The sequence below is a fragment of the Moschus berezovskii genome, chromosome 17 (genome assembly GCF_049115385.1).
Source record: "Moschus berezovskii isolate FMDL1 chromosome 17, NW_MosBer_1.0, whole genome shotgun sequence".
NCBI classification, from domain to species: domain Eukaryota; kingdom Metazoa; phylum Chordata; class Mammalia; order Artiodactyla; family Moschidae; genus Moschus; species Moschus berezovskii.
The window spans coordinates 4828954-4853263 of record NC_142476.1 but is presented as its reverse complement, the minus strand read 5'-3'; the positions used below and the strand labels follow the sequence as shown (position 1 = coordinate 4853263).

General features: G+C 44.7%; 2 protein-coding genes and 1 pseudogene across 7 annotated transcripts in view; 2 read left to right on the top strand and 1 right to left on the bottom strand.

Annotated features, from left to right (window-relative positions):
* Window positions 1–2522, top strand: part of PIK3C2B (phosphatidylinositol-4-phosphate 3-kinase catalytic subunit type 2 beta) — a 75649-nt gene extending 73127 nt beyond the window's left edge. For all 6 annotated transcript variants that reach the window (XM_088845125.1, XM_088845124.1, XM_088845126.1 and 3 more), the window contains 2 exons: window positions 1126–1254; window positions 2031–2522. In XM_088845125.1, the coding sequence (XP_088701251.1) occupies window positions 1126–1254; window positions 2031–2219 (318 nt within the window). In that variant the 3' untranslated portion in view covers window positions 2220–2522. The remainder of the gene's footprint in view (window positions 1–1125; window positions 1255–2030) is intronic.
* An 8348-nt stretch (window positions 2523–10870) lies between these two features.
* PPP1R15B (protein phosphatase 1 regulatory subunit 15B) lies at window positions 10871–19102 on the top strand. The gene is made up of 2 exons (XM_055420068.2): window positions 10871–13358; window positions 15807–19102. The coding sequence occupies exons 1-2, from the start codon at window positions 11472–11474 to the stop codon at window positions 16026–16028; spliced, it is 2109 nt and encodes a 702-aa protein (XP_055276043.1). The 5' UTR covers window positions 10871–11471; the 3' UTR covers window positions 16029–19102.
* Window positions 19103–22089: 2987 nt separating this feature from the next.
* On the bottom strand, window positions 22090–22567 carry LOC129551774 (small ribosomal subunit protein uS11 pseudogene; annotated as a pseudogene).
* Window positions 22568–24310: the final 1743 nt, after the last annotated feature.

Below are 24310 nucleotides of genomic sequence, written 5' to 3'. Positions count from 1 at the left end.
GGGGGAGGGAACTCATAGAATACCTACAGAGTGCCGGACTTTTGCAGGTTGGGGCACTGATGTGTGGCAGGAGGTCCATGAGCTCTGGAATCAGAGGTGATGGGGGTTCACTCTCACAGCATCACTCACTCATTTTAGTCAACAAATCTTCATCAGTCCCTTACTGCGTGCCAGGCACTGATACATTAGCTCTGGACGGGAGGGCAAACAAAATAAAGTCTCTGCCTTCAGGGAGCTCACAGTCTAGTAGGCAGAGGCAAACAGTTAAGTAAAATACATGTTAAGTCGGACAGTGGTAAGCACTTGGTAAGAAATAGAGCAGAGGAGGGATACCGGGGTAGAATGAGGGCATCAGCAGTTTCTCAGAGTGGCCAGGGAGACCCTCACTGAGGAGGAGGCATTTGGGTAAAGGTGCAAGGAGGTGAGGACACATATCTGAGGAGGGACTGTCCAGGCACCAGGAGCAGGTAAAGCCCTAGTCGGGGGCCCGCCCAATGTGTGTCAGGCCCTGCGGGGCGGGGGGAGGGCAGTGTGACTGAAAGCACTAGAGCAGGCGGGGAGAATAGTGGATGCTGAGGTCGTTGAGGGCTGACCAGAGCCGTGGCCCTGCGTTCAGGAACATGGCTTTTCCTTGACTGAGATGGGAGCCACTGGAGGGTTTTGAGCAGAGGCATGCCAAGATCTGACTTAAGTTTTAAAAGGATCAGCCTGCGTGAGTCACTAATTGGCTGACCTTGAACAAGCAACTTAATCTCTCTGACTCATTCCTCTACTTATCTCTCACTAGGGGTTTCTTGGGTCAGATGACAAAGTAGACAGACATTGGGTGAAGATATCTGGGGATATTATGGTTCATTCAGAACAGACCAAGTTATGGCGTGCCCTGAGCATTCACATACAGAATATAGACTGGTATCATAGGTGGTCTGACTGATGCTTTAGGAGGACGTCTAATGTTACAGTGGTAGGTGTTTCTGGAAGAATGCAGTAGGCTGGCTCGGAAACATAAATTACTGTGCATTGCAAGAAGCTGGGTGTGGGAGAAGAGAGACTGGATCAGGGAGTGATCACAGGAATGGTGATACAGAAGCAGATAGAAGGTTTGGTTTTTCATTCCCTTTGTAGCAACTGCTCCAGGATGGGAATGATCCCGACCCCTATGTCAAGATTTACCTCCTTCCTGACCCTCAGAAAACCACTAAGAAGAAAACCAAAGTGGCCAGGAAAACCTGCAACCCCACCTACAATGAGATGGTATGTGGGGAAGGTGATGGGTGGGGCTGGGGTTGGTAAACAAACTACGCCTGTTTTTGTAAAGAAAGCTGTATAGGGACATGGCCATTCCTGTTCATTTAAATCTTGCCTGTGGCTGCTTTCACGTTGTACCAGTGGGGTGAGTATCTGTGACATAGACCAAACTGTATGGCCTACAGAGCCTAGTACATTCCCTATTTGGTGCTTTATGTTAAAAAGTTTGCTGATACTTAGGGTGGGGAAGGGATTCCACAGCTGGGCGTGGTCTGTGGGGAGGAGGAGCCTGCTGGTCCTTTGCTGATAATGAACCGTGGCCCCAAAAACGAGCCTTCATTTCCTGGAACCCTGAGCTGAGAACAGGGTTCTTCGAAGGTCCCCTTGGGTACTGTATTCCCTTGGACTCTGGTTGGGGAGGTAAAGTGGTCTTACGCTCAGCCGGATCAAACCACCACAAACTATCATTCTTTTTTAACCAGAATATTTTTTCTTTTGTTAGGTTCACTTGTTCCCCCCCAATATTTATTTATTTGGCTGTGCCAGTTCTTATTTGTGGCACACAGGATTTTCGATCTTCATTGAGGCATGTGAGGTCTTTAGTTGTGGCAGTGGAATCTAGTTCCCTGACCATGGATTGAACCCAGGCCCCCTGCACTGGGCGCATGGAATCTTAGCCACTGGTCCACCGGGCAAGTCCCTGAACCACCACAGACAAGCATCTCCCCCTTGCGTGTTCCCTCTCTCACTGCTTCTCTCTCTTCCCAATTTGGCGTCTGCAGCTGGTGTACGATGGAATCCCCAAGGGCGACCTGCAGCAGCGGGAGCTGCAGCTGAGTGTGCTGAGTGAGCAAGGGTTCTGGGAGAACGTTCTCCTCGGGGAGGTGCACATCCGCCTGCGAGAGCTGGACCTGGCCCAGGAGAAGACTGGCTGGTTTGCACTAGGATCTCGGAGTCCTGAGACCTTATGAACACAGCAGAGCCCCTGCCAGGACCCCAGGCTCACGGCAGAGCGGGGGAGAGGACTCGTCCCTTCCTTGGGTAGGGGCATGGCCCTCGGTGGGCCTCCCTGCCGTCCTGGCCTCTAGGGTGGGAGGCAGGGAGAGTAAAGATGCTCTCTGCTATCCCCTCCTCTGCAGACTGCATTTGAGTTGGTTGTGATGAGCAGCCCTTTAGAGGCTGTGAGGTTGCAGCAAAGTTTTAAGTTTACCTTGTGTCAAGGGAGCAATGCCTAGTTTGAGGTGTGTGAGGTGCGCTGTAGAAGTAGCATTTAGTGGGAGGGTGGGTGGGTATCTTTATTTTTATTTTTAAAAAATGAAATAGTAATGTTGTCCTAACTGGACAGGAAGCCTTGTGAAAAGGGACTTACATGTGCCCCAGAAGGCAAAAAAGGAAGACTATTTGGACTTTTTTTGATTAAGGTTCTTATTGGACTTTCCCCTAGGTTTTTTGTTTGTTGTTTTGTGTTTCTATCTATAGGAATTATTTGGGGAGGGGCCCAGTGGGCCCTCAGGGAGCACCCTCCCTCCCTGAGGCAGGTCAGGAGGGGCAGGGAGGGCTGGGTGTGCTTGAGTGAGGCCTGCATGCTGGGCCTATCTGATTTTGCCTCCAAAGGAGAGCAGCGTGATGCCTGTGTGTGTAAGGAGGGGCCTTCCGGACGGGGTTCTGCAGGGGACCTGTGTTCAGGACCTGGGCTCGTCTGGGGGGAGTTTTTCCTCTGGCCTTCCCCCGCTCTGCTAGGACATGCCTTGACCACTGTCTTCTGCCCCTCCGTCAGCCTTTCTGGGGACCATGTTGTCCCTGTGAATACGCTGGGGTGATCCCCCATAGGTCTCTCCCTTCAGTTTGCTCCGGTGGGATGGACTGCTGCCTGGTTTGACCCTGGGCGTCTTGGCCCTTCCGAGGGGCCCCTGGGCTGTGGGTGCCAGCGGGGCTGCCTGCTGGCTGGTTTGGGGAGCTGTCTTCAGCACCTGCCACTCCTTTCTTGTCACTGCTTCTCTCCCAAACTCCATTTCTGTCATGTTTTTTTTATAAGAATTTCTTTCATTCTGTGGGGCCATAAACCTATTATTCTGGAGCCAAAGGGATGCCCTAACTGAAGAAAAGGGGTGCGGGTGGGGGATCCCATCAAAACTGGGTTTTTTCCTGTGATTTTCTTTGGTTGTGCGGAGGTGGGATTGAGCTGAGCTGGGAGGGAGGGACTGGGTCTCTGATCTCTTATTACTCTTCATTCCCTACCAAATGGGTTTGAAATTCACTCGTGTGCTTTACTCCAAAGGGTTGTCTTCCTTGACAAAAGAAGGAGTGACTTTGAATTTGATATTAACTTTTTAAATTGGTGGCTGTGTCCAGTGATTTGGGAATGGAGATAAATGAGGATACTCTGTGGATTGTCCTCCCCAGCTCCAACAAGGATCAGAGATTTCCCCTTTTGTTAACTCATTCCATAACTGGAGAAAGAAGCTTCATTGATTAAAGCCACAGAGCGGCAAGGAAGTTATAAACTTTTAAAGTAAAAAATGCCAAGAATATAGCTGGCTGCTGTGAGCAGGAGTTGGGAGAGTGGGAACAGAGGTGGAACTTCTCCAGGTGAATGGACCAGAGATGTGTTACTGGCTTTTTGCCTGTAGCTCATTTTACTTTAACCCTCGAAGCCCCTGATTTAAAGAGATCTGTGTACTGTACCCACTTCCCAGATGTCCTTGTATCTCCTACTTTCTCTGGAATTGTATTTTCTAATAAATGATGTTTAGAAAAAGAAAACTATCATTTTCAATATTGGTTCATGTTTAAATGTTTAGATTAAAACATCTGACATATGAGATGAAGATGATAATGTTAGTAATGGTTCTATAAATGATAACTTTTTATGCCTGTGTCAGCTGAATCATTCCTTACAACAACTTGATCAGGTGAGTAGTATTATCTCCCAGTTTATAGACAAGAGTAATTAAGTAATTTGCCAAAGGACATAGCCAGTCGGCCTTAGCTCTAGAATTTGAACCCAGGTTTGACTCCAAACCTGTACTACTTTTTCTAGGCAGTGTGTAATACAATCCTTTAAGTTAGTAAACACTCGATAGTTTTGGAGTGTTTTAATATACATGTCATTTTTCATTACAACTGTGCTGGAAAGTAAGCATGGCTCATTTGTTAACTGTCAACAAACATTTACTGTGCTCACCAGTCACTGCTACCTGGTAGCGTGCCTCCGCCGCAAAGAATACAGTCCTTGGAGCTGTGCACTGGGCCCTATCTACCAGGTAACAAAGATTACAAAGATAAGACAGTTCTCTGCATTTCAGAAGTTTACTGCCTGTGATAGTTAACCAAGCCTGTTTCATAAGAGAGGAAACAACCTTTGAGATGCCACACAACGATTATGTTGTTAGAGCGGAGCCGTTGCCCAGGATTGAACCCACGTGAAAGCTGGAGGTGATGTGACCCTTGTTCAAGCAGTTTACTCAGAAGTTTTCAAAACTCTCCAGTGTGGAGTCATATTTCATGCTGGGAAATTTTGTGGGGCTTCCAAGGGACCTTTAGTAGTAACAGTAGTAAGTGATAACCTACTCTCTGTGTTTCTAAGTGGCTTTGAGATGTCACTGCAGTTCTAGGCAAGTCCCAGTGGACTTTTTAAAAGTTAGGACTTGAATCTGGCAAGAGTCTTAGTTAAGGAAATTTCTTGGCCAAATGGGGTAGAAACCTGAACCACCCAGAGGGAGTGGGAATGAGGATTGGGGAGTGTGGGGAGGGGTGCCCAGGGAGAAGAGAAAAGCCCAGGAGGCTGGATTTTCTGCGTTCAAACAGAGGTGTAAAAATTACATAACTGGACTCATTAGGGTTTGGGAGGTAAAGGTTAGATTAGACTTGAAAGTTCAAAAGTGAGGCAGCGTTTTAAGTTGGGAGGTAATTCTGGTGCCTGGGACTTGTCTGATACGTCCATTCACAACACTGACAGCCTTCTCTGGGCCAAGTGGGTACCAAGCACTATGGTTCCTGTCCTCAAGGAACTCAGAGTCCAGCTAGGGAGGCAGACATGGAAACGTGGTTAGAGTGCTGTGTCCCGGACAAGGTGGAGGAGGGGAGGGATTGGGCAGGCAGAATGGGCATCACAGGGAGATATTTGAATTGAGGCTTAAAGTCCATCAGAGCTCTGGATTCCATTCCCAGTGTGATGGAGATGCCATTACAAGGTTCTGAGAAAAGGATTATAGCACTGTACATAGTCAAAGATCATTCTGGTTGCTGTTTGAAGCAAGAATGGAAGCGGTAGTCTAGGAGGGGAGTGGCATTAGGATGGGGATGGTGCAAAGTAGTTCAATTCTGGATATATTTTGAAGGTAGAACTGATAGGGGGCTTCCCTGGTGGCTCAGCAGCAAAGTGTCTGCCTGCTGATGCAGGAGATGTGGGTTTGGGTCGGGAAGATCCCCTGGAGAAGGGCTTGGCAACCCACTCCAATATTCTTGTCTGGAAAATCCCATGGACAGGAGCCTGGCGGGTTACAGTCCATAGGGTCACGAAGACTCAGACATGACTGAAGCGACTTAGCACCTAAGTTTAGGGGCTTGGCAACTGGGTGAAAAAGACAGTAGGGGTATTATGGGATGGGGAAGATGGGCTTGGAGGATCTCAAGAGTTTTATTTTGATAATGGTAAGTCTGAGATGTCCACGCATCCAAGTGGAGAAGTAGGATGATGGCATCCGAAGCCCAAGGGAAGGGTCAGTCTGGAGTTTAGAAGTGGAAGTTGGCATTTAGTGCTGTGCAACTGGATGAAATCACCTAGATTAGAGAGGCTTAAAAACAAAGCAACAGGTGACTGAGCTCTGATGCAGCCAACATTTAGAGGAAGAGTCCCTGGAATTGCAGAGACACCGAGGTAATGATGTCATGGGGGTCTGAAGAAAAGGGACATCACAAAGGATACAGACTGGCTGGCCTGAACAGCAGCAGCTGATCTCCATTCTGGAGGGCAGAAGCCCCAGATCAGGCCATAGCACTGGTTCTCTCTGAGGGCAGAAGCCCCAGATCAGGCCATAGCACTGTTTCTCTCTGAGGGAAGAAGCCCCAGATCAGGCCATAGCACTGGCTCTCTCTGAGGGCTGAGAAAGAGAAGCCATTCCACGCTGTTTCCTAGCATCTGGTGGTTTGCTGGTAATCTTTTGCACCCCTTGGCTTGTAGGTACCTCACCCTAGTCTGCTTTCATTTTCGCACGGTGTTCTCCCTGTATGTGTGCATGTGTGTCTGTATCCAGATTTCCCCATTATATAAGGACATAGTCATGTTGGATTTGGGCACACCCTCATGACCTCATCTTAACGTACAAGGACGCTATTTCTAAATAAGGTCATGTTCTTCTCCTACTTCAGCATTCTTCTCTGGCAAAAGTTCAACCCTAGTGAAACCCAACTAACTATCCACTTATTCTGAGCCTACAGTCTTGCTGAGCTTGAGAAAACACTCAAACATTCTAGGGGGACAAAGACTTTAACATCTTTTAGGGGTGCACACATCAACCCACAAGTAAGAGAACTGGATTTGGCAAAATGTTCCCGGTGGCCTTGATAAAATCTGGGTTGTCTGTTGCCGCACTGGCTCTCTGCTGCGGCCAGTGCACTTCTCCTGTGCTGCCTGGGCTCACGAGTTGAGATGTGTATGCGTTTAGTTGCCCCAGGGCATATGGGATCTTAATTCCCCACCCAGGAATGGAACCTGTGTTCCCTGCATTGGAAGGAAGATTCGTAACCACTGCATCACCAGTAATGTCCCAGTAAGAGCTGTTTTAATGAGTGTTGGGGATGAAACCCACATTGGAGTAGCTTGAAGACAGAATAAGTGCAGAGAAAGTGGAGGCTGTGAGAGTAGACAACGCTTGAGAAATTTTTGCTGCAGTGGTGTAGAAACTCGGAGACGCAAGTATCCAGGGAGAAGTTATTTGTTGTTTAAGATAGGTGATATTAACCCATGTTAATGTGCGTGTTCCAACTAGTTTAAGAAAAAAAATTACATGTTATAGGAAAGAGGAGATAAAGGAGGCCAGATTCCTCAAGTGGACATGAAGGGATAGGCTCCAAGAGGCTTCTCTGCTTATAATGGGATCAAAAGCAGAGTATGTGGGTCCAGATGCAGGTAGATTGGTGGATTTGGTAGTGAAAAAATGAAGTTGTATCTGTCTTCTCAGTGAAGTATAAGGTGTGTCCATAAGCTGAGAAGAATGTGTATGGGAATGCTGGAAATTTGAGTAAACATTGTGAAACACTCTGTAGAAGATGCAAAGCTGCTAAGGAAATATCTAAGGGGACTTCTCTGGCAGTACAGTGGTTAAGATTCTGCACCACTGCAGGGGGGGTGGGTTCAGTCCCTGGTTGGGAAACTAGAATCCTGCATGCCTTGGCCAAAAAAATAAAAACGAACTATGTAAGAGTGCCTGGCATGGATGAAATTTCTCATCACAAATAGGAAGTGAGTCAGTCAGCATGTTTGAGTGTTTTCTCAAGCTCAGCAAGACTGCAGGCTCAGAGTAAGTGGATAGTTGGGTTTCACTAGGGTTGAACTTTTGCCAGAGAAGAATGCTGGAGTAGGGCAAGAGCATGAGAATGACAGGTCTTTGCATGGGGGTAGTTTTCGTACTGGATCATGAGATTCTTGATTGGGTAAGGAGGGAATGAAGGAGGGTGGTGAATCACAGAAACGTGCTAACTGCGATGATTTGGAGGTTTGGCGAGCACAGCGATAGCAGCTGAATAGGGGTTTCAAGGCAGTGAGCTGGAAACCGGGAGGTGGTTTCTAGAGTGTGAGATACTTGAAAAATAATTTTGGAGGTGGTACTGACTGAAAAAGGAAGGGAAAAGCTACACACCCGTTACCTTAGACCCTGAAAAATCTTTTAAAATAAATATAACTGAGGTTTAATTTATCTTCTGCCAAACTGCCAGTCAGCTTGCCTGCCTAAAGACTTCTTGTTTTCACCAGCAGGCACACAGCCCTGGCAAGACAGTGCTATCTCTGTGGACAGAGCTGCCTTCCCTCAGCTGCCTGCTTGATAGCAGGCTTCAGGAGGTGGCTCACACTTTACTTTCCTGCCAAGCCTGACAAGGCAAAGTCACATATTCTTAAAGTTTTCCAGTACTTTATGATCCCATTGTTTCCCTTTAGAGCAAATTCCAAGGTAAGGAAAGTAAAAATTATATATCCAGTGCTCAGATGGGGAAGGCAGGCCCATTCAAGATGTTTTCAGGAATATTTGGGGGGAGGCAAGTGGTGGTAGTGACAAAGCTGAGTGGACTGTAAAAGACTTGGCCGTAAGGAAGATGCTATTATTTTAAAGTATTGTTACTCTTCCATTCATTCAACAAACGTTTATTGGTCACTGATTATGTGCCAGTCAACATCCTAGGTCACTGGTTCCTAAACGTTTGGTCTCAGGATCCCTTCCTTAAGAATTGGAAAGGACAATTCTTAAGAATTGTTGAGGACCCCAAATAATTTTATGTAAATTATATCTATAATTATTGTTTTAGAACTCAAACCTGAAATTTTTAAAAAATATTTATTAATTTAAAAATATAAACCCATTACACATTAACATAAATAACAGCAAAAAACTGTTTTTGAAAAAATGTCTAGCGAGAAGAGTGGCATCATTCTACATTTCTTCCCAAATGTCTTTCATATCTGGCTTACTGGAAGGCTTCTGGGATCTCACATCTGCTTTTGCATTGAGTCTGTTGCCAGATCACATATCACGTACCCTCTAGAAGATACACGTGTACTATATATTCATGAGAAAAGGAGAGTTAAAAAGAAAAATAACGGAATCATTGTGAAAATAATTTTGGCCTTGAGGACCCTCTGGAGGGGTCTTAAAATGGGATCCTCCGGGGTGCCCAAATCATACGTTGGGAACTACTGTGCAAGGTATTGGTATACAGCCCTCAACAAGCAGAGACCAGCAGGAGAGAACGTTTACAGGGATATACACAGAGCAGCGTGTTACATGCGCTCATGGAGCACAGCGGTATACTTCTGACTGCGAAAGTCAGCAGCGACTTCGAGAAGGTGTTGACACTGGAGCTGAACCTTGAAGCATGGGTAGGTATGCAACAGAGGAAGTGAGGGCCTTCCTGACTGAGAAACTGTGAACAGTGGCATGAGACAAATCCAGTGTTCCTAGAGTATAACCTGCATGAAGTGAAGTTACTGAAGAGAAGGCTAGAAAAGTATAGGAAAAGGACAGACTGGACAGAGCCTTTATTCTGTAGATGATGGGAAAAACCTTTAGTGGATACATAACAAATACTAGCCGATGTCTGTGCCTCTAATCTATCTAGGAGAGGACCAATATTAGAAATTTAGTTCACTCACCAACCCACTGAGCTTCGAGTATTTAATTTGCATACCTGGATCTCTTGTCATTAAACTTACTCCCATTATTAATATATTTTTTCTGAATTGTAGATGAGCTATTGCTAGAATGGATAATAAGATAAAAAGGGATAAACCATAAAATCGCGGACCTCTTAGTTTCCTAGAAAGAAGTAGCCATTCTTCCAACAGTCTCAACAAAGCAAGAGGAGCAGCTGGCTTCCTCTGGGTTCCTGAAGGATCTTACTGCTGACTCCAGGGCTCAAACCTTCTACACTCTCTCTGAACAAATACTTGACTTCAGAGGTGTTGATTAAAAAGTTTTATTAGAAATAAAGAAATGGACTAAGATCAAACTCTGGAGAGAATCAAATGTAGCAACTAAGATTATAAAGTGAAGTCGCTCAGTCGTGTTCGACTCTGCGACCCCATGGACTGTAGCCTGCCATGCTCCTCTGTCCATGGGATTTCCCAGGCAAGAATACTAGGGTGGGTTGGCATTTCCTTCTCCAGGGGATCTTCCCGACCCACGGATCGAAACCGTGTCTCCCGCATTGCAGGCAGAATCTTTACTCTCTGATAGACACAATTTTTTTCAAAAAAATTGCTTCGCTTCCTTCTTTGGGTGCTGTAGCCCATGGTTCTAGGGGCTGAGGATACAAACATGACTTGAATATGACTTGAAGGGGAAGCAAAGACGAGAGTAAACAGTTCTAGGGGCTCCGTTTCTTTCCTCCTCTGTTTGCCTCATTTGAAGACACTAACAGGGACACCACCTCAGAAACAGTTCACCTTTTTTTATGAAAGACATGGGTTAGATGCTGAAAGACGTCAAAGCTGGATCCTAGGTAAAGCTAAACCGTTATTTAGAAATGTTGAAACCGAGCGGGAAGGAATGCATAATGATTCATTTTTCTCTTAAGACTTATTAATCACTCCACATTATTAGCGTTTTTAACACCAGATATATATTGACACATTTCCCAACTTTTACTGGACTTAAATCTTAGGGTGATGATCTACTTAGCAGTGAATAACGCTGGAACCACAGTGTTGCATAAATACATGCGCGTCTGAGACATACGTGTACACCTGGACTCTTGGGTATGGACCACGCCACGGACGGTTCCAGGGCCCCGCAACCCGTCTACGCCGCTCCCTTGGGCCGGGAGGGCCGAGGGCGGGGACGGGGGAGGGAGGGCCGCGGCGGGGGCGGTTTCCTAGGCGACCGCGAGCTGCAAGTGCGCACGCGCGAAGCCTGGATCCGGCTGATGCAACCTCCCGCGCGCAGCCGGGTCTACCGAGAGTAAGGAAGCCGACAGGGACCGGGGCGCGGCCAATCGGCTTCCTCAGGAAAGAGCGCGGCAGGGCCCGCCCCCGGCCCGGCGAGGGACGTCGGGCGGCGCGGGGCAGGGGGCGCAGCCGGCCGCCGGCCTCCGTCTAGTCGTCCTGCCTGGCGCGGTGCTGCCGCGGCGCCGGCCCTGCGGCCATTTTGAGCTTCGCTTGCCCTCCCAGACCAGCCCTTCCGGGGTCGCGCTGCGGAGGGCGTTCTCCACGGTCCGCGCCCCCGAGGCGGCCGTCGCCGCCGCGGAAGGGCTCCTCTCTGCGGTGGGGCGGCGCGGGACGGACTAGGCCCCCTCTCGCTGCCAGCATGGATGTCGCCGTGGCCGCCGCGTCTGGTGCCCGCCGTTCCGGGCTGTGGCCCGCGGCCCGCGGCCGGAGCCGCTCTCCTCGTTGGCTGTTCTGCTGGCCCGGGGCCCGGCCTGGGGCACCCACCCCGCCGTTGCGGAAGGCCGAGACTGTGTAGGGCCTCGAGCTCCGCGTCCCTGCCTCCCTGAGAGACTGCCGGCCGCGGGGCATGGAGCCGGCGGCCGACGTCTCGCGGGAACCGGGCCCCCGCTTCCGGCTGCCCTCCTCCTTCCCTCGGCCCTCGCGACCAGGCACGTCCAGGGGCCCCGCACCGCTCGCCCCGGAACCCGACGCCAGGCTGGCTCCCAGCCCCGCGCCCGAGGCCCGAGGCCGCTCCTGGGTGCAGCTGCTTTCCCAGCTGCTCGCGCCGCTCCCGGGCCTGCTTCAGAAGCTGCTGGTCTGGAGCCAGCTGTTCGGTGGGATGATCCCTACCAGATGGCTAGACTTTGCTGGAGGCTACGGCCTCCTGAGAGCCCTGAGGGCCCCGGAGGAGTCCGTCGCCCCTTCGGCGCCCAAAGCTCTGAGTTCGCTGCGGCTCGACCCCTCGGCCGACGCGGCCGCCGGTCCCCTTGATTGGCTAGAGGGCGGCCTCCACTGGCAGTGCTCGCCCCCGGATCTGGAATTAGAACTTAAAGCCAAGGGAAGAGCTTTGGACTCTGCAGCCCATGGTTTTCTTTTGGAGCAGCCGTTGTGGGGAGTGGAGCTGGTGCCCCGGAGCGTCCAAGCGCGTCTGTTTTCAGACCCGGAGCTTGGCCCTTCGCCCTCTGGACCGCTCAACGTTCAGCGCTTAAGCAGTGTCAGTGTCGTCTCCTACTTGCTGAACCCCTCCTATCTGGACTGCCTGCCCCGGGTTGAGCTGAGCCATCGGAGCAGTATTGGAAGCTGCGAACTGGTCGATTTCCAGGCGCTGAGCCCAGAGAGCGGCTGCCTGGATGAGGCCCCGTCTTATCCCCAGCCGCTCAACGCAGAGATGGCTCCCGCCTCGTGGCAGGGATGTCCGCCCCTCTCTAGAGAAGGCCTGCCCGAAATCCAGCATCTCCGCATGAAGCGGTTGGAATTCCTGCAGCAGGCCAGCAAAGGTCAGGCTCTACCTACCCCTGACCAAGACCATGGCTACCACAGCCTAGAGGAGGAGCACACTCTGCTCCGGATGGAGCCGAAGCACTTCGGAGATGCTCCGACTCCGTGTGTTCCTGCTGCTGGAGCCGTTCCCGGAACCGCCCAGGACCCCACTGAGGAGGAAACAGAATTGTTGATTAGAGAAGTTCCTTTTGGAGTGGAAAGACAGGGTCCCTCGGGAGGCATTCCATCTTGTGAGACTGGCCAGGAGCTTGGAGAGGACCAGATAAGTGTAGTTGACTCCTCAGACATAGACGATGACATTCCCATTTCTTCCAGACCAGCCTGCAGTAACAAGTTGATAGATTACATTTTGGGAGGTGCAGCTAGTGACCTGGAAACAACTTCTGATTCGGAAGATGAGGATTGGGACGAAGACGTTGAGGATGACGGTTTTGATAGTGATAGCTCATTCTCAGGATCAGACCTTGAACGAGACTCAGAAGGGCTCCACCTTTGGAACTCTTTCTATAGTGTGGATCCTTATAATCCCCAAAACTTCACAGCAACAATTCAGACTGCTGCCAAAATTCTTCCCGGAAACCCTTCTGATTCAGAGAAGGATTTGTCTGACAAGTCTGACCTAGGGAATTCTCCCCAGACTGGAAGTCTTCCCGAGTCTCCTGATCATAATTCTGGAGATGATGATGACTGGGAATCTAGTGCAGATGGATCAGAGAGTATCAAACTGTGGAATTCTTTTTGTAATTCTGACGACCCCTACAACCTTCTAAATTTTAAGGCTCCTTTTCAAACATCAGGGAAAAAATGGAAAAGCTGTCTTGACTCAGAGAGGCCATCTGAGCCCATTTCTGAGTGTCACACCTTACATTCCTGTAAGGGGCAGCTGTTAGGGAGCCGAGAAAGTAAATGTCCAGACTTGGTTCAGGGTGTGTTTCTTTCTGGAGAAAGACACACACATATCCGGAGAAAAAAGGTTTGTTTCTTTTAACATGCCTGATAATTTGTACTTTCTGTTCTGATGTGGAAAAGCATGAGTTTCCTGGAGCCATAGTACTGCATATTTTTTAGGAAACACTCCAAACTCTTATACTTGGGTTGAGAAATGACCACCTCTCCTTTTCCCTCATGTAGAGTGTTGTTCCTGTCTGAATTGAAGGTGCCAGCGTATAGATGTTAGCTTGAGGGTGCTGTTTTCTTTTGGGTTGGCAGCTGTGGGCTGTTTCCCTTCAAGTTTCAACTTTTCACTTTTTTTAAGGAACAGAAAAATTAAACTTTGTGTATACATGATTTAATTCTAGAGATTGAGAAGGTCCTATTGTAGCAGTAGAGTTTTGTGATATTAAGTGTAGCGTGTCATTTGCAGACAGTTTCAGGATAACTTTTCATTCCTCTCTGTTAGAACCCAAAGGGATGATGGTACCAAGTAGCAAGTCATGTTTGTCTGGTTGTCTGCCATGAAAGATAATATTAGTTTCAGTATTAAAAACATTTGGACATTTGGAATTTTGATTGACAATAATACTGTAAATAGTATTACCTTTTTTTTAAGCTAGCAGTCTAAGTTATCATTGGCCCACTATAGGTTAATCATTTGTAACTATGATGGTCACTTATTTGGTTTTCTTGAGTAGTTGTTTCCTATTCCCAGGCTAGTCTTAAAACTTCATGGAGCATTTTACTCTTTCAACACATTATAAAGGTAACCTTATTTGGGGAATCTTTTGAATTGCTTTTTTTTTTTTATTCAGCTGAGGTTATTAATTGAAGAGAAATCCCCACAAACAGGGTATCTTTTATTGTGGAGCAAAAGTTTCTTTAGTTACCTTTACTTTTACTTGGAAAGAGAAAGTCATGGGTGAATTATTATTGACCTCAAATTCTGCTGCATCAGAGTTTCAAGTGGAAAGAACTGTAATCCATTGGCTCCAAATGACCGGCTTAATACTTTGAAACTCTCCCTAGGGTAGAAAATGTCCCTAAATGGTGGTATTCTTATGTCTTAGCTGTAGAAGCAAAATAAGGCATATTAAAAATTAGATTTTAGTTCACACTTTTGTTAATGCTGTCTTAAATGTTTTTCTCTATGTTTTTAAAAGGTCCCTGACAAAATGGCCTGTTTAGTGAATAGATAAGGAACGAAGTGAGGCAATGGGATGAGCACTTGGCATCTGGAGACTTGTGTCCCTACTCCTAAGTGGTCTGGGCCAGCAGATTTAGGAAGAGAGCCAGAGCTGGGGAGTGACTTGACCTCTCCTGGCTTTGACTGACTGACTTGTAGTAATAATAATAATGGCTATTGTTTAGGGATCTCAGCCCAGCCTCGTGTCTCTTTTTAGCTTGCTCACTGAGTGAAAAGTGAGATGAGTCAAGTAGATGTTACTATGCACTGGAAGCAACACTTATAAAAGATTGTGTCTGGAATATTGTAACGTTATTTACAACCTTTGACTACATCCCATTCTTTAGGTATATGGGAATAACTGATAGTGCCCAATTCTTAGAATGAGGCTTTCAGATCTGGGAATGCTTTATTAAATGGCAAACATGGTGCAGATTGTGGAGCCGGGCTCAGAGTTGGAAGCCTGATTGCACCCGTGGAAGCTGTGTGATTTGAATGAGTGTTTACCTTGGTTTCCTTATCTATACAATGAAGATGATGATAATACATACCTTATAGGGTATGTATTAGTAAGTGAGATGAAAATTGTTAAGTACTTTGAAAAGAACCTGGCATATGGTAACCACTGTATAAATGTTATTTATCTTGGTGATAAAATGAATGAGTAATGCTAGAATGCAATATTTAGTAAGGTGTTACATATCTACTAATTGTCCTCGGGGGTATTCCTTGGCCTGATGTAAAGGGAATGAAAGTAGCCGGCCACAATGGAATTAGCTGATGTAAGTATTGAATGTACTTTAAAACAAGTTTTGACATTTGGTGTTTGATATCTTAAAAAGAAATTTCTATATTAGAAATTGAGTAGGGATTAAAAGGAACTGTCACTCTTACATGCGATCATGTATATTGCGGTAGTCACAATTGCATGTATAAATGGTGATAGCAGTGATAGCATAATGAAGAACTGCAAAGTCTCTTATAGTAACATAACCTTAAAGATATGTTTTGTTGCAGTTTGATTACTAAGTAACTTTTTCTTCTGTGTTCTGATTATAAAAGTAATTAAGAATACTACTACATGTTTATGATTCAAGAATTGAAAACCACTGAAAAGTGACTTTATTTTTTTTAAAAAAGGAAGACTAGAAGTGAACTTTTGTGCTGTAATAAAAGCATTCAGGAATATATTTCTGAAATACTTTGGAAACATTTGTCATTTTGGAAGAGTGTACAAATTTGTTTCTTTTTTTCTTTACTTCTGTTATATTAGAGATTGAAATTACTCTTTTATCTTTATAGGTAACCTTCCTTGAAGAAGTTACGGAGTATTATATAAGTGGTGATGAGGATCGAAAAGGACCATGGGAAGAATTTGCACGGGATGGATGCAGGTTCCAGAAACGAATTCAAGAAACAGAAGAAGCTATTGGATACTGCTTGACATTTGAGCACAGAGAAAAGATGTTTAATAGACTCCAGCAAACATGTTTCAAAGGACTTTTTGTTTTCGAGCAACATTAAGATGATTTAACAGCCTTGAGCATACACTACCTCTTACTTGAGAGGTTACTTTTAAAAACAAAAATTGGCAGCTGTCCTTCCAACTTTTTCTTAGAGGATGTGCACCTTGGATCCAGTGACCTAGTTTAATATTTTTTTGCAACATAGCCCACTCAGAAATGTCCAGGTTTGAAGCCAGGCCCTGAAAATGAAGGATGAGATGGTGTGATTTCTAATCCTCCCTTTTTTGTTTAGTTGGATCTGTTCTAGAATGTTGTTTGCTTGCTGAAGTGAAAAGGGGACCTTTTAAGGTGTAATTTTGCACTTTGGAAACTTATTTTCTTGGGAAACAATATTTATAGGGTTCAAAGCCCATTTCCCATTTAAATTATGTGCACCTGTCTAAAATCTGGGCTCTCTCCTACCCCGCAACATTCTGAAATGACTGGGCTATTATGTTTTCTATATATTCAATAATTTGACCCTTCTACTTCAATGTTAAGAAAAGTAATTTTGTATATATGACCAACTTAAAGTACATTATCGTGTGTCTTTTTTTTTTTTTCCTAAAAATGACTGGTTGAAAATGTGTGGTTAGTTTTTATTTCTAGGTTAAGCTCTACCTAGGAAGTGTTTCCAGGGACTGCCACAAAACCTGTATGTGCGGTACTTTGTGCTACTTTGGGAAAGCTGCATATTTCTGCCAAATTTTAACATCTGATATATTTAAGTTCCTTGTAAACTCTCTTTTGGAGAGGGTTCTGTATATGTTATTGTAATTCCCATGTGAGTGGTTCGTTGTGTCTTCAACAGGTAGAAATTGTTAAAAGACTCCAGAAAGTAATAATTGTGTCATAGTTGCTTTTAAATTTAAAAACTTAGAGTTTTCTTAGGAAGAAGAACAGGAGACATCTCAGCAATTTGGTTTTGTTGTATATGCTCTCAAAAGCAGTGTTATTAATACCATGCCTCAGCACCGTCACTTTTACAACTTGTCAGGGTGACATTGTAGACTTGGAAATGGGCAGTTCTGAATTTTCCAGTTTGAAATGTAAAATACAGACTTCAGTCAACATCCCAGTTTATTGTGTTCTTCTTTTTTAATAGAGAAGTAATGGCAAGGCCTATAGTTTCAGGAAGGATCTATAGATTTAACAGATTGAAAGTTTTAATATCTTCATCCCAAAGCTTACTTTTGAATTGAAGTTTCTGCATGACTGATTGTGTTTTGTTTAGTTAGCTCTCCATGATGTGCATATGTTAAGTTGAGGGAATATTAACCAACAACTCACTGGTCTTTTTACTTCACACGCCTCCTATTACAAGTAATAGAAAGCAGGAGCAGAATAGATGACCTCTTAATTTTGAAGCTGTTTCAGAGTGAGGACAGATTTTTCATCAGAAGTGCTTGCAGGATTACTACCTCAGCTTATAATCTACCTGGTCATTATTTTATTTCCATTTGGTTTGTTCTGAGAGTACAACAGCATAAAAGTTGGTCAGATTTTTGCAGAACTCTTTTTCAGTGTGTTTTGTGCCCCTCTATTTTAGGTAATCATAGGGAATGCATTTATAGAGTCTGGTGTAACACCATGGAAATGCTAAGTTTCAAGCATCAGCTGTGTCAGTTGGAAAGAAGGTATTACTTGCCTTGAAAAGAAAACTGAAAATGTATAGGCATTCTTTTAAAACCAGACTGAAGTATACTATTTTATTTCAGAGACTTAAGTTGTGTTTTGGGGTTTTAAATCTTGCACCTCTGCATATATGAAAATAATGGGAAATTTATGGTTAAGAATCCACCTGCAATGCAGGAGACCTGGGTTTGATCCCTGGGTCAGGAAGATGCCCTGGAGAAGGGAATGGTAACCCACTCCAGTCTTCTTGCCTGGAGAACTCCATGGACAGATGACCCTGGCAGGCTACAGTCCATGGAGTCTCAAGGAATTGGACACGACTGAGCGATTAACACTTTACATTTACTGGATTTTGGAGAATTGTCTCTTGAGATTCCAACCTCACTACTAAATATGGAAAAGCTTGGTGAAGAATTCTTCCATTTACTACCCTCCTTTAAAAGAAGTGATCAGACAGTGATAAGGACAAAAGGGACCATTTTAAAGTTGGACAAGGGAAAAACAATTCTTACCAGTTTTGTCCAGATCCTAATTGTTAGAACAAAGTTAAAACTTCAGTCTTAAAAAGAAAATCCTTGGAAGCTTTAATTGAACATTTTACACACTTAAGTCTTGCAGTGGTGCTTTATGTATCAATGTAGCATATGAAAGGCTTTGTGCAGACAAGTAACATTTCCTTTTAAGTGTTGAAATGTGATAACACCATCTCGTCATCTTTAACTTGAAATCAAAACTATCAGATTTTATTTTTTTATAATTTAGGGAAGATGAAGTTAGGGGACCAGGAGACTTCTAAATTGGCTTCTTCAGATCCAATGATTTTTAAATGTAACCAGTTTTTGTTGGGACTTTATAAAATTATATTGTATATATAACTGTTAACTAATCTGTAAGTTATAATAAATATATTTACAGTTATTAAATGTTACATGATATTTTGGTTCAACTTTATATTGTGTTTTACATTGTTTTTGGAATTATGGAGGAGTTTCAGAATTAGGTGTTTTTGTAGAAAGCATTATAAACTTAAAAGGTGCTGCACAGGTTTCTGTGGTTAAAAAGGATATGTGACATGGTAATTGCTCTTGAGCTAACTGAAGAGGAGGAAATGGTTAAGGGGGTAAATATAATTGCAAACTACATTTCGGTATCAGAGAAGTTGGTTCTTAGAGTATGAAGTGCCCTTCTTAGAGACTGGGGATTTGGTTCTAAAACTTGACCCAGCTATGTTCTAATGCTGCAAAGAAAATAGTAAAATAGTATTCACAAAGCAGTAAATTAATATGCTGGGATTAGCATAGTGTTTCTCCTAGGTAGCAGGGAAGTCTGCTGCTTTATTTTGTGCATTATGATTAATGATAATTGATATTGTCCATCATCATGTTCTCCCATTTACAATATTGAATAAATGTGATGGTAACATCAGAAAAAACAAACTTCTTATCCTGAAGAAAAAGACATTTGGACTACAGCAAGCCTATTAATTCTTAATTATAGCATTCTTAATTTAGGCATTTGAATCTTGCTAGCTAATGAAAAATTATTAAAGGTGTATTTCTTAACTGGAAGGAAAGAAACAGTTGCGGATAAATCAGTGTTTAGTACAAATTGCATTGACAGCCTAGGTTATACTTTTATTACCATCTTAGGGTTACTTTAAGCATTTTTGACTGTCTCTCCCCAGGAAGATGTATGAAAATAGTCATGTTCACATCAACCAGGTTTATTATGACTATGCTGGTATCCCTATAGAGGTGGTGATGTTTAACAGAAAGTTTAAAGCAAATATTGCTGATCTCAGAAATTTTGAGTTATACACAGATTTGGGAGTTTGTTGGTCTCATTTGGAGACTTTGGACCCTCCTTTATGTACCTTTTAAAAATGAAAATACTTTTTCTCATTTATAAAAGTATCCGACAGATTTACAAAGACATCCTGGTACATTCTAAAAAAGTATGTTGCCCACCATGTTTTTGGAGCTAAGAGACCTAATTTCTTTATGTGTATGAAGAGGTCTTGATACTCTTAACTGATTAAGACACAAATATTGGCTATTTGGAATGTTCCTACATTGGAAATTAGGATTCTATGGACTTAGTTGAATGCTTTGGTCATTATAAAATACAAGTCTTTTTCTGCTTGGATTTGCTCAAAACTTTTTACTGGTCAAAATGGCTCAGTGGGTAAATAATCCACCTGCAACGCAGGAGACACAGGAGATGCAGATTTGATCTCTGGGTCTGGAAGATCCCCTGGAGGGAGAAATGGCAACCCGCTCCAGTATTCTTGCCTGGGAAATGCCACAGACAGAGGAGCCTGGTGGACTATAGTGCGTGGGGTCAGGTCACAAAGAGCTGGACATGGCTCAGCACGTGGCACGTGACTTTAAAACACAAAGGCAGCATGATACCGAGCTCTGCAACCCTAGTGTAGTAAGTAGGGCGAGTAGATCTCACCCTGCTCCCTTAGGGTCCACAGAAGACCTGTAGTGTATTCAATTAATACATATTAGTGACAGGTTTGAGATCAGGGAAGTTAAATGATTTTAAAAGTGGAATAGAGAACGCATGGTGGAGTTTGGGGTTATGTTATTACTGTGTAACAATCTGAGCCACATTGGTGTTTTACCATTGACAGACTCGTGCTCCTTAGGGAAAGATAGGGGAAATCAGACTTAGGGAAATTAGGTTGCTTGACCCAGGAAGAGGATACCCTAGAGATCTAATGGAAACAGGCCTGGAAAGCTGAACTATTAAGAGAAAACACTTTGGAACGATTTTTCAGGTTTTGTTCTTTTATTCCATTACCCTTCCCTTTGTCTCAGTACTATCCTTTTCTTCTAGTTTCCTTCTGCCTTTGTTTGCTGACCATTTTATTTTCACTACTGTTTTACAGATCTTACCTAGAAGAGGAGTGAGGACCTTCACAGCAAAAGAACAGCTCAATTGTCAGAGGTATGTTCATTAGCAATACTATCCATCAAGATGACACTGCATATTTCCCCACCAAAATGTTAGGCTAATATATACACTGCGTTAACTTTTAGAAATGTCCCCAAAATGTTCAAGGTCAAAGACAGAGGTGGTAGTAAAACTGGATTATACTGCTCTAAGGCAAGCCTGTTTTTCTTAATGGGGTTCATGCATTGGCTTTGAAGGCAGAAACAGGAGTCCCAAAAGAGTTTTAAAAAGTTGATCTGGATATATGTTGTATGATGGTTGTTTTTAAAAACAAATTTCATCGTGAGAAGACTTGTTTTCTCTTTGGATCTCACATATCTCCATGAGACCTCTGACAACCCTATCCTCCAACCCCTCCTTTCCCACTAACCTTTTAAACTTGTATTCACTACCCTCATCTTAAACGTTTTTACTTACTTCTTGTCTACCTTCACACTGTAAACTGTAAGAGTCGGGGTCTTGCTCTGTGTCTTGTTTACTCTGTGAGCACAGAGCCTAGGACTGCACCTGGCACATCATAGTCAACAGATGCTTGAATGAGTTGGTTGCTGCTACTGCTAAGTCACTTCAGTCGTGTCCAACTCTGTGTGACCCCATAGACGGAAGCTTACCAGGCTCCCCCGTCCCTGAGATTCTCCAGGCAAGAACACTGGAGTGGGTTGCCATTTCCTTCTCCATGAGTTGGTAACTTTCTTTTTAAATCAGTTCCCATACACTCTTTACTGAGACTTCGTCAACACAGCTGTGTCTGATTAGAATCCAGTGTGCCTCAGCCATAGATGATACAGAATCACAGAACTGAAAGGTCCTTAGGGAGAAGCTGTAGCAGAGCTCTGAATTTTTAGAATGTAATTACAAATTTCAATTGTAATTGAAATTTGTGCTAGAGATACCTCATCAATTAATTTGAGTGTCATTAAAACAAGGTACATGTTAATTTACGAAGTTAATATGTGAGTAAATCAGCTGAGACCTTTCTTTTCCAGCATTAAAGAGTACTAAAGTATTGTGCATGCGTGCTAAGTCGCTTCAGTTGTGTCTGACTCTTTGTGATGCTACGGTCTATAGCCTGCCAGGCTCCTCTGTCCATAGGATTCTCCAGGAAAGAATACTGGAGTGGGTTGCTGCGCCCTCCTCCAGGGCGCATGATTGAATGCGCCAGGGATTGAATCTGCGTGTCTTAAGTCTCCTGCATTGATAGGCAGGTTCTTTACCACTAGCTCCACCTGTACTGAAGTATTAAAAGTATTTTCCCCACTACACCAGAGGTTTCATTTCTACTCTTCTTTTTTAGAAAACAATTGGCTTTGAGTTTCTAGATTCTCAGTTGATTCCACCAGATGGTGTGACTTGCCATCTTAGAGTGCCTGACAGATTCCTGTTATTGCTAATCTGATGGCTGTTGCTTGGAGGTCATTTCCTTTTTTTTTTCTTTTTACATCAAAGCAATTTATTAACAGAAAGCAATAATTTGAGGAGTCCTGTTCACAGACGGCGACCACGGCGACCCCCCTTCCTGTGGGTGCTGTCGGAGGGGATGGGGGTGACATCCTCAATCCGCCTAGGCTTCATCCCTGAACGGGCGAGGGCTCGGAGCGCTGACTGGGCCCCTGGTCCAGGAGTCTTGGTCCTGTTTCCTCCTGTGGCCCGGAGTTTGATGTGGAGGGCAGTGATGCCCAGCTCCTTGCATCTCTGGGCTACATCCTGGGCAGCCAACATGGCAGCATATGGAGAGGACTCATCTCGGTCAGCCTTCACCTTCATCCCACCAGTTACACGGCAGATGGTTTCCTTGCCACAAAGATCGGTGACGTGCACAAAAGTGTCATTGAAGGATGCAAAGACGTGGCACACACCAAGTACATTTTCTCCTTCAGCCACCTGAGGGCCGAGGCTGATGACCTGCTCTTCCTTCTTTTCCTTCCCCTTGCGAGGTGCCATTTCTGCGCGTCTTCTCCAGACTCCGCCACCAGAAAGAGTGGTCATTTCCTTAGTATATAAACAAGCTGGCAAACCGCCCTGCCCTGCCCATGCCAGGCCTGCCTGACCCACTGTGACTTCACCTTTTTGTGGTAACTACTCACCCTGATAGCTTCCCTGATGCCTCAGCTGGTAAAGAATCTGGCAATGCAGGAGACCTGGGTTCAATCCCTGGGTTGGGAAGATCCCCTGGAGAAGGGAAAGGCTACCCACTCCAGTGTTCTGACCTAGAGAATTCCACGGACTGTAAAGTCTATGGGGTCACAAAGAGTCGGACACGAATTTCACTTTCACTCATCCCTGAGGGCTGTTCCTTACAGGAGAACCAAAATTTCTAATTGAATACAAATAAATGAATTGATTCTTCATGGTCTCCGTGGAGGAATAATAAAATGAATGTGGCAGTTTAGGTGATCGCACATGAGATAAGAGAGGCTGACGCAGAGATGCTTGCTGGGTTTTATGTTAGAGTTTTTCTTGTTAGGGTTTCATCTCACTTAACTCTTTGCTCAACGTTCGGTTTTCTGTTGCATTCCTGTGCGTCGGGGTGCTCACCGTCAATGAGAGGACACAGCCGTGTTGCTTGGGGCATGGGAACTCAACTGTAATACAGTTGATTACAGAGCTGTATATGCAACTGGCGTGGAAGGAGGCAAAGAGCCTCAAGAACTGTTGGTCTGAGGCTTTGTGCTGGCTTTACCTGTTTCCTGCTCAGTAGCCAAGGCCAGGTGGGTACCCAGGACTGCTCTTTGGTGGGTTTGGCATTGGCTCCAAGGGGCTGCTCCCTTCTGCTTTTAGGTGTACAGAATGGAGGCCCTTACATCTTTGCCTACAACTTTCCTATGCCTGCAGTGGCGGAGGCACTTTCAGCTTGCGGTAGTTTCCTTCCTTTTGTTTCTGCTTGGTTTGACTCTGCAGGGAGGCTAGGCATGTTTTTGTACCTTCAGGAATTCACATGGGAGTTCTTTGTTTTCTTTACTTCTGATTGCCACATTTTCTAGATATTCACCTCTGAACAGATCTCCCTTCCCTAGGACAATCTGCTGAAAGTCACAGCCTGATTGGCCTGGGGGATATAACCCAGTATTACCTTGACAGATGGCAATACTTTTAGAATAATGTTGAATTACAGAAGAAAAGTCCTTCATTGGGATGAAAGTGAAAGTGTTTGTCACTCAGTGATGTCTGACTTTTTGTGAGCCCATGGACTGTAGCCCGCCAGGCTCCTCTGTCCATGGAATTCTCCAGGCAAGCGCACTGGAGTGGGTTGCCATTTTCTTCTCCAGGGAATCTTCCTGACCCAGGGATCAACCCCTGGTCTCGTGCATTGCAGACAGATTCTTTACCATCTGAACCACCAGGGAAGCCCCCATAGGGTGAAACAGGTGCATTTTCTTGCAATTAATTTCCCAGGTTCTTTCAGATAGGATGACAGTTACATTAGCCATTGTCCCTTATTTTTCCTTTTTTCTCATGCAGTTGTTAAAAAAAATTAAATTTATTTAAGCTTAAAAAAAAAATCAGTTTACCCATTTCTTCCACTCTCAGGGTCTTCTCTGGCAATCACCAATCTGTTATCTGTATCTTTGAGCTTGTTTTTATTGTTCAGTTTTTGTTGCTGTTGTTTTCAAGATTTCACATATAAGAGAGAGCATATGATATTTGTCTTTACTTATTTCATTTAGCTCATTGCCCCCTAGGTACCAGGTTGTCACAAATGGCAAG

Coding starts and splice junctions, on each gene's coding strand:
- PPP1R15B (XM_055420068.2), top strand. CDS start 11,472: ATGGAGCCGGCGGCCGACGTCTCGCGGGAACCGGGCCCCCGCTTCCGG. Junction 13,359..15,806: donor CACATATCCGGAGAAAAAAG/GTTTGTTTCTTT, acceptor TTATCTTTATAG/GTAACCTTCCTTGAAGAAGT.